This window comes from Limulus polyphemus, unplaced genomic scaffold (genome assembly GCF_000517525.1).
Source record: "Limulus polyphemus unplaced genomic scaffold, Limulus_polyphemus-2.1.2 Scaffold3466, whole genome shotgun sequence".
NCBI classification, from domain to species: domain Eukaryota; kingdom Metazoa; phylum Arthropoda; class Merostomata; order Xiphosura; family Limulidae; genus Limulus; species Limulus polyphemus.
In genome coordinates this window covers 98416-108935 of record NW_013669076.1, presented here as the reverse complement: position 1 = coordinate 108935, position 10520 = coordinate 98416, and the positions used below count along the sequence as shown (strand labels likewise).

The 10520-nt window shown below is 31.8% G+C and overlaps 1 protein-coding gene across 1 annotated transcript in view; it reads left to right on the top strand.

Annotated features, from left to right (window-relative positions):
* The window catches only part of LOC106469398 (protein PBDC1-like), a 23253-nt gene that overhangs the window by 5568 nt on the left and 7165 nt on the right, over positions 1 to 10520 (top strand). Inside the window, exons 2-5 of the mRNA XM_022397916.1 lie at positions 467 to 532; positions 1756 to 1815; positions 8183 to 8326; positions 9944 to 10055. Of these exons, the coding sequence (XP_022253624.1) occupies positions 467 to 532; positions 1756 to 1815; positions 8183 to 8326; positions 9944 to 10055 (382 nt within the window). The remainder of the gene's footprint in view (positions 1 to 466; positions 533 to 1755; positions 1816 to 8182; positions 8327 to 9943; positions 10056 to 10520) is intronic.

Here is a 10520-nt window from a genome sequence, read left to right as displayed (position 1 = left end):
CTTGTACATAATAGAACAATTAGAGTTGTTTAAACATTTGTTTAACAACAAGTTAAACCTAGGAATGGTCTATTCTTTCATTGAGGTGTACTTAAATTCAAACAGTCTTGTATCTCTAACAAGCAGTTATAGAATTGGATAGTATGATATTATAAAACAAAGCTACCTTGGCGTTAATGCATTTTTTCTTGATTTGAGACCATTGTTGAATAAGCAGATATATTAACAGAGGTGCAGTTTCTAGTAATTTTTAACTTTTTCAGTTATTCAGAAAGATATGGAAATAACAAGTAATGGTTATAATTTATTTCTTTATTGAACGTTTTTGAAGTACAAAACTTTAGAGGTTAACTTATTTTCAATATAAGTCCTTTGTAATGACTGTTCTTTTTTTTCATGCTTTGCATGCACTGATGTTAAGTTTCACATACTTATTAAAAAAGAAATTTAATGTCATTTTTCATAGAGTCCAGATGATGCTTTGACAGCTGCAAATGTTTTATCTAGACCAGCAGAAGAATTTGGAAATGATGTAAAGGTTTTTTTTTATATTTCTAAACATTTGTGAAGTGTTGTTGTTATTATCAGTAGATTTCATAATAGGAATTCACTGTTTTATTAGGAAAAGGTATGTTAGAGCTAAATTGTTTTTTTGTTTTGTACTTTAGACTAAAAAAAGAAAGGGTCATGGTCTAGTTGTTTAATCTGTATGTGGCAAACTTACTATAGTAAGATAGAGTAAATTGATGAATTGATTTCAAGCAGTCAGTTTACTTTGCTCATTGTATTTGTTTGATAAAATAATATAATGCTATGAAATATGCATACCTTTTGAAAAAAAATGTCAATGTGATATTTCAGTGTCCTTTTACATCAGCCCAAAATTAAAAGAAAAAAAATTATATTAAAGAAAGTAGATTCAGTTTTTAGCACTTTCAGGTTATTCACTTATTTTAACATGAAGAACAAAATATGTAAAACATTATAAGGAAGTATACTTAAGAACTCTTATCTAGGTAACAGTTGCATTAGTATTTGTCTTTTATCTATTAAACAATTACTTAAAAGTGGTAGTCATAGCTGAAACCAGGCAGTTTTTCTGTTATTTGAATATCACAGTATAATGTTTATAGTTATATAAAATGCTTAATGTTTATAAAATATTTATATAATTGGATTTTCTTGTTTGACTTTTTTTAGACATTATACATAAACATAAATTATCACAAAAGATGTTCCTGTCAATAAATATTTTTGAAGGACTCTGACTTCTGCTAGAAATGTGGAAAGTTAAAGATTTGGTCATATTTCCAATATATTTTATGTGCTTGTATTAATTTGAACTATATTTTACTGTGTCTGAAGGTTATGACATGAAAACTTGAGATTATATAAACTACTGTCTTAGTGTAAGTAGTGTTCTAATTTTGCACCTTAATAGATGACCTGGGTAATTCATATGTCGAAAGAATAAATATTTGTTTTACCTAATAGTAGTAGCAATGTTGGATTATATTGTATATATGTTTTAATTTTAAAGAGATCAGTATTTTAGTACTATTTGAAATGAAGGTGCATCATAATAGTATTTTACTTTTGTACAATTTATCTGTTATGATGTTTCTGATGTCATTCAACTTGATAGCATGATACATGTACATAGATTTATTAGTATAAATATCTAAAGACTGTTATACTGAATAAGATTAAATTTATTGTTTATTTCTCCTGACATTTTATTAATCTTTGAAACAGCCAACTCTTGAATCTGCTTGGGCATTGAAAGCTATTGAGCACATGGAGGTTTACTTTAATGTAAGTATGGTTTTCTGGATACATTGTGAACATTAATTATATTTACCAAAATTTGAACTTATGTATCAGATGGTATATTTAAAAATATCTGTTACCAAAACATGTCATTGATTATTGATCCTTATCAGATTCATATGGTAAGGATAGGCATATAAAATTTAAATATAACTATATAAATTTGTATGGAAATTTTCAGTTTGGAGAAGTTAAGAAATCTTTTATAATCTGTGAATACAATTATTTGGCTTTGTTCAGATATTTTTATAATCTAGACACTTATTATGAATGCTAGAATAGTTTTTAGAACCAGTCAAGGCATAGCTTCCCTCCAGAGGTTGAGTATGTTATATCAAAATAATTTTAGAGCCTTACTATGTTTTCACAGTTCATGTTCCCACATTTGGTAAATTCTCTGTTTGGCAACTTCTCATTTTGGCAGTAGCCTTGCAACTTCTTTTTCATTGCCAGATACTATTTTTTTAAGACTATCATGTCCAAAGTGCAATCTTTCCATAACCAATCTAGTATGCAAAGATGATGGTTTCCCAGTGTCGATTTCAACAGTCTGATCAGACAGATTCAAAGGCACTATGTTTTATGACATGACTAATATACTTTTATGTTGACTAGCTTAAATACCCATTTCATTTTCCAGCTGCATAAGGTATGTGATGGTTAAACAGATGTGTTGTGGAAGCATCTTGTGTACACAGGACTTATGACACTTTTCCAGATTCAGATCCCTCTTAATTACATTGCTTACTGTTGTCTGGGGCACATGAATGACTTTTACCACTGACTTTTGTGTTAGCAGATTCTTGCTTGTTACAAGATACCACACTTTTCTTACAATAGCTAGGGTATGACTTATTACAGGTCTCTTTCTAGATAGTGCTGGTGGCTCAAGTTGAGCCATATTCCTTTGTTTTCCAGTGTTATTAGATGCAAGGGATACTCCAGTCTTGGATATTAAAAATCTGTGATTTGAACACATCTTTATTATTTGAATGTAAGAAAATTTTTGGTTAGAAAGAACTGTTTCTTTTCCTAAAAGTAGTCAGTTTTTGGTGGCATTGCACTACCTATGAAATACCATACAATGTCAAAATATAGTTCTGATATGTGTCATTCTGTGGCAATTTTATACTGGCCATGTTTCTCATGTGAATTGCTGATTTGTACATTCAAAATCAATTTAGTGTGATGCAATGACCTCTCTGTTGAAGCATATTTTTCAGAGCCCAGTTAAGGTAGCATGACACTGTAGCTAATTCCAATATGGTTACTTACCTCTCTTCACAGTTACAAATTTTCACTCTCCACCAGCCTTGAAACTCCCACCTATTTCTGCATGTAAACCACGTGGTTCAGCTACATTTAAGCATGCAAATTAGCAAATAACAGTCCTCCACCAGAAGAAGTGTGACAAGCCCTCCTGTTGCAGCTGACTTCCTCTGTGCAGTTGAACCCATCTTCACTTCTCAATTTGACACAACAGTGTTAAAACCTGGTGCTAGGTTTTAAACATTTTTTTCTTCTTTAGTGCATTTGGAATCAAAATGTTGTTCTCCATGCTTTTTCCCTTCTTCCCTTCGAACTGCTAGCTTTATGTTCCTTATATCAACCTTCCTTGAATATGTATTTCCTTCTACTTTTTGCTTGTAGACATCACTGGTCAGACTTGTTTGCCATCTTTGTTCACTGCATTTTGTACCACAAAACCTATATCCTTTTATATCCCAACCATTCTTTCCTTCCCAAAACATCAGCTGCTCATTAAGGTGATTTAACCTTCACCCCTATTTTCCATCCTTCCATATCTCGTATTTACTCCTGCTCAGATTTAGATTGTTTCCTGTGTGTGGTCCGTGCTTTACGGTTTAACATATTGCACATAGCACTCTTCCATGGCTCTCACTCCTTTTCTCCTGAGCATTATCAATTGTTTTGTTTCATTTCCTCAGATCTGTCACCTCCCAATGGCTTTGGCTGCTCATTTCTGTCATCTTTTGGAGGAGATTATCACTCCTCACACCTTTGTGTCACACTACCGCTACTTGCAACATTTGGCAGTTACTTGCTCAAACGGATATTGTCTTTCTCCTGTAGCCATTCTTCATACATGAACATAACTCTGAGTGGGTTAATTTTGTTTCTTTCTTTTTAGGGGCCTACTTTACATGTTATGGATCCTGCTGTGTGGCAAGTGGTGCTTGTCCAGGTATACTGATATCCAAAATCTTCACCGTGAGATCTATAAATTCTATCTTGCTCACTGTTGAGATGGAGTGTTCCACAAGACTGCTTGCAGATTCTTCCTTGCAGTATATTGCATCATAAATATGTTTGTACCAGACCGTACACTCATGTACTAATATGAATAAAGTAGAAAGAGATTATTGCCCAAATGCTGGAATCAAGAATGGTCTGCTATTCAATATAGGGTTTCATGGTTACCCATTATACTTTTTCTAGTGGTGTGTTCCTCCAGTCTCTTCAATGTGTTTCTCTCCTCTCTTTTTCCAGTGGAGTATGGGAGTCCTTAGCACTTACCAGCTCATAAACACTGGGGTAATGGATCATGGAAGAATCCTCGTGAGTGTGCACAATTCCATCTATATTTCAGTTTGCCCCTCCAGCTGGGAACCTTCCCTCCTACCATGAGCTGGATTTTGTTTCCTGGGTGACTGGTTTTGGTTGGAGCTAGACCAACTAATATAAGTCCTCACGTGTGAGTGGACTGGATGTTACATCCCCAATGATAATTGGTTTTAGACTAGAACTGACTCTCCATGTTGCCTTTCCATCTTCCTGGCATCGTCCAGATGTACATTCCTGAGGTTTCTTGCTGCAGGTTGTGCTGAATTTGCACACATAATGGTTTAGGTTCATGGAAGGAAGGGTCCTCTTCCCTCCCAGTGCCATTGGTATGGACTGGAGTTTACCTCCTGCTTATGGTCCAGTGCACCCTAGCCACTCTACACACATTCCTTTTCCTTAGAGATTTGGAATTGTTACTTTGTTCTGCCCTTTGATTGTGACACCACACCTATTGGCTTTACATCAGTTGTGGTGCAGTCTTCCACGAGTGTGTTTCCAATCCATAGAGAGGTCACACTCCATGGATGCTCTTCAGATGCTTTTAAAGGATGCTCTTTTAGGTAATTATACACTGATTCCTCCACCTACTCTAGCTGTAACTGTGAGTGGAGGTAAGTAATCATATTGGAAGTTAATATTTTCCTACACTGAAAATATATTTCTAATAGACATTTACCTCTTCTCACATTTCCCACCCATCATCCTCACTTCTGGTGTTATTTTTTTAGCCTAATCTTGAAGTGAAGAATGGGTTCAACTGGATAGAGGGAGTCAGCTGGAATAGGAGGGTTTGTTGCACACATATTGGTGGAAGACTGTCGCATGCTAATTTGTCACTTAAACACAGCTGAACTACATTGTATACATATGGAATTAGATTGGAAGTTTCAAATTAGATGTTTGTGATGTCAAAATGCAAGATCAAACTACTGATATTGACAAGCTAGAATATAAAATATGAACCTTTTATCTTTTCTATTTGCTAAGATATCGCTCCTGTACTGAATCAAACGCAGTGGCCCCGACCCCACCTCTTTCCATTTTTGGAAATGGTCCCTTATCTACACTTACTTCTATATATGAGATGAATAACCAATCAAAAGCTCATAATGCCCCCTGGTTTTCTAAGCCATTTTGACGTGTTATTGTGCTAATTCCATTCTTTTCGCAAAAGATTTCAATCGATGAGGTAAGTCTTTAGTGAGCTCGAAATTTCATATTTTTTTAGACCCAAATACAGCTTAGTTACTATGCTTGATAAATTATAGTGGAATTCTATGGTATCGATATACAAATTTATGATTTTATGGTTATTTAAAATGTAAATATAAAATCTAAAAAACAATTTCTTTTCACATCCTCCACGTGGGAAATTTCATAAGGCAAACAAGTACAAAGATTGTAACTAGAAGAGATAATTGTTTACTCTAGTTCTTTATTTACTGTTCTTTGTTTTAAAGAAAAATAAGTTTAAGAACTTATTTGTAAATAGAAATAATGTATAATAATTCAAGTGTGACTGTATTTTACAAAATACTAGTCCACTAAAACACAGCCAAGACAGGTCACTTTGTAAATACTAAAAGTCAGTTACATATTATTGAATACGGTAACAAGATTGCAGGTATGCCACATCATTGTAACTTCTGTATTATATATATAATAAAAATAATAAATATATATATAAATGTATAATGTTATGAGATTTAAGCTATTTAGACTAAAAATTTGTGTTTTCGTGTTATAATTTGTAGTTACTCTAGAACAAAAAAAAGCATATTTTTTCCTAATATTTTATTGAAGTTATGAAGTCAGTCAAATCAAACCAACCCATACAGAAATACAGTAGGGAAAATAACAAATTATTCAAAAAAATTGATTATCTGCAGATTATATAGATTTCACATGTGAAATTTGAAAATGTTCTAATGCATTAAAGTATTTCTAATCTCAAAATCAAAATTGCTTTGCATGTTGGATAGTCAAGATCCTGAAAAAAAAAGGTTTAGAGAAAACCTTGTAATGTAACCAATAACCTGCAAAATTTTCCAAAGATGTGTATGCATTATCAAAAATTGTAGTATAATTACTCTCATGGATACTTTCATGGTTATGGGCTGGGTGGAAAGGTTAAAGTCTTTATAGATTTAATACTACTAACGTTTAATATAATGGGTACATCCTCACAAAATTTGGCTGTCTTTCAGTAAATGTTATAAGATTTTCACGTGTACAGAAAAAATGATGAACCTTATCACTCAAATTCTTTCACAGAACTCTTCCATCTGGGCTTCCAGGGATTATTTTTTTGTACTTAAAACGGATGATGCCTTACTTTGGGTCATAGAGGTTGGTAGAAATCCTGATGAGTAATAAAATCGAATCAGGTATATGCGTGCCCCATGCTTGATATATCTGGCTTACAAAAATATAGCTAATAAAAAGGAAACAAATATAACAAAAAAAAATTATTTTATAAAGACAAGTAGGGATCAATATATGCATAACCTAGCTATAGAAAGTTTTAATGCTACAGAAAGTATTGAAACCACAAAGTCAGAACTTCAAAAACTTCAAATTTTAAAAATTTTATCCCTGCTTTGGCTTAGACTAACATAATTACAGCAATATGCCAAAGTAGTGATACAAATTTTAAATTTTTAAGTAACTTACTTTTTGTTGTTTTGACTTACTTTTATCAATATTTTTGTAGCATTAAAACTTTCTATGTTACTATAGCTAGGTAGGTTACATATATGTTGATCCCTACTTGTCTTTATAAAATTATATTTTTTGTTATACATATTTAACACTGAATGTAAAGTGAAGAAGCTGGATTTTGGACTTGGACCCCAAGATTGGGGCTCTACTGCAAAGTTATCTAAGAGTACAAACCATCCACATCAAGATTTACTTATAAAGCTTTTTACTACATATATGATCCACCATACTATGTCATGGTAGGTACACAGACCAAATCATAAGAAGTCAATCACAGACTTACATTTATTTTTAAATTTCATGAGGAATCAATGAAAGGGCAATATTCAACATGATAAGTGAAGAGTGACTGTAAACTAGCAACAGGGCAAACAAGTGGAAGAATAGCCTATAATCAACAACCTGGTATATAATTGAACAAGTTAATTAAACTAGTCCAAGTTAACTTTGAATGAAAACATGTATAGCTGTTAGTGTATTCAACGAATAAATTAATTTAAGCTAATCACTACAAGCTTTAAGTATTCTAAATCATGTATATTGTGAGTTTTATTGGGAACAAAATTCATCTTAATTTCATTAAATTCTTATTTATATTAACTATCACTGAATTATATATCATTAAAGTATATTTTGATTTGTATAAATTTCAATGGGAAATTTAAGTGATTTTTTAGAACATAAACATAATGAAAAACTAAACTATTATTTAAGTTTTGTTGTGTTATTATTTTAATCTTGTTTATAAGTACTTGTTAGAATTCAAGTGACATTAATTCTTCTTGATTGTAATCTGATACTCATAATATATAAATGTACCATTTGTACTTCGCAGATTTCTTAAACATTGGAAATTTTAAGTAACAGAAAAACCTAAGGAATTATAACATTTCAATTTGTATTTACTTCTGTTTCATAAATGTTAGTACTTTTTGATGTATTGAGATCAGTTTATATCATTTGGTATTTATAGATTTATTCACATCTGTTCTCTGCATGTATGTACAGCATATGTAGATAATACATTTAATTTGCTTACATGAAGCAGCTCCTTTGTTCAGTGGATCCTCAGATCTTGAGATTAACTCCACATGATAATACCATTTATGAAAAGTTCCGGGGAGAATTTCCTGATTTCAATGTAAAACTTATATCTGAAGATCAGTTAAAAAGCAGAGAAGCTAAAGAGGTTTGTAGTTAAATATTAGCTAATGTGAATTATTGTAGAAGTAATATCAAATGAATTCGAATTTTTTGTAAATATTTTTTGAAATTTTTCAAATACTCTCTCATACTCGTCGTAATCAACTTGTATATGACCATTAATTTTGGAAATTTTGCTATGTTTTATATTGTTTCTCATATTCTACTGCCAACCAAAGAGAGAGGGAGTAAGCATGTAGGCTTAGAAATAATTTCCTTATATTTTCAAGTTTTAGATTGTTTACATTAGCTTTCATTAGAAGTTTTATATTCTGTGATTCGATGCTTTATATATATTTTTGATTTTATTAGTTATGATTCATTACCTTTTGTGAATTGTAAATAAAATGTTCCTTTGGTTATTCCTCTTGATTAATATTTCCAGACTTTAAAGAAAATTTTGTGTTAGATCATTTGAGTTGGTAGAAAGTCAAAGAAAATCATACAGTTCATTATCTTTTGGGACTGTAATCTATTTTAGTGCTTACTTTTGGTACTAACTTTAACAACCAAACAATGCTGAATGAACAAGAAAGATTTAATAGTATTGTATCATGTTTTGAGATATATTTTACTCATCACTGTGATGAGTAAAACACAACTCAAAACACCACTTTATGAACCCTAATCTTATTCTTTTGCAGTCTGCTCTTGTCCAAGGCTACTGATCAGGGGCAGAATTCCCCAAAATCAGTATAACAGATAAACAACTGAACTTATTTCATTAAGTTGCCTTAAGCAATTGATCAAGAGTCACTTTTGTAATCATTTCCATTTGCAAGGATCTTAGACAAGGTATGATGTACTGCTATTTCACATATCCCCAAGAACATGATTAGGTGTACTTGGTTTATTTTCAATGATCAAATGTGCATGTTCTTTTATGCATTTTTTTAGCCATCTTGTGGCTGATCCAATACTTGTAATTGTATCCAGAATATTTAAACTTGTGTATATTGTTGGATTTTTCCAGTGTTGATATTTTGCCTTTAAACATATGGTGTTACCAACAAAGTTATGTGGAAAGCAATTTACTGGCAAACACATATGAATTGTTAAAAATCAACTGCATAAGTTTCTTCTTAAGGCTTAAACATATATTGATTTAATTGTTATTTTTAAACCTGAATATAGATTACAAAATTTCCTCGGGTGTAAAGATAAAATGTCACCATTGAAAACATTGGTCTCATGTTTTATGTGAAGTTCTTAGAGAATGTGGTGTAGCATTACATTGTAGCTCACTCAAGATTCTTGTGAAGGAGAGCAACCAGAAAAGGCCATAACTAAATGAAGAAAGATTGGTTGTAGTTATTACAAGCACCAGAAGTTTAGATTAATATTATAAGTACAAGTAATAATATGAAAAAACAAAAGCATTTTTACAACTAAATATATGACTATGATACATATTGCTTTTAACAAAAACCTACAATTTCATTTTGCACAATTTCTGTTACATCTAATTTTCCATGCTTTGAATGCTAAAGTAGTTTTGTAAGACTTTAGACCATGAAGCTCCTCCAGAACCAGTTTAATGTTTTCTTTCACAGTAATTGCACTCGATATAATTTGAATCATATTCATTTGTTGACAATTTCAGAAGTGGAGATCTTTTTGTAACCAATTTGATGGAAAGGTAGAAGATTTCAATTTCGGTACACTTGTAAGATTAGACAGTCAGAAAGATTACTCTGAAGAGAACACTATCTTTGGTGAGTATGTGTATTAACTAACTTATACTTATCTGAAAAGCTTATCACTTATTGTACTTTCTATTTAATATCATCATAATTTGCTTAGACTAAAACTTATGCTCTAAACCTGTTTTAATGATGTCAAGAAAGCATTAAGATAATTCATATTACTCCAAAACATACCTCCGCTGCCACTTATAACTCTTACTTAACTGCCAAGATTTCTTCTTTGACCATTTAAGCATTAGTCTTTTTTTACCCCACTCAACTGCCCTTGGCAATAATTGTCTTGTGATTCTCTCCACCTATGTCAATGTGCCCTCTATCCTGGTACTGTATGTAACCACCTGATTCAGATAATTTTATCACTTTTTCTTGACAAAGCATCACTAACGGATTTCCCAGTACCACAATCATTTGGAGGTACTTTGAACGTTCTCCATGCTACCTAGTTGATTTTCATTAAAAAATATACTGATCATT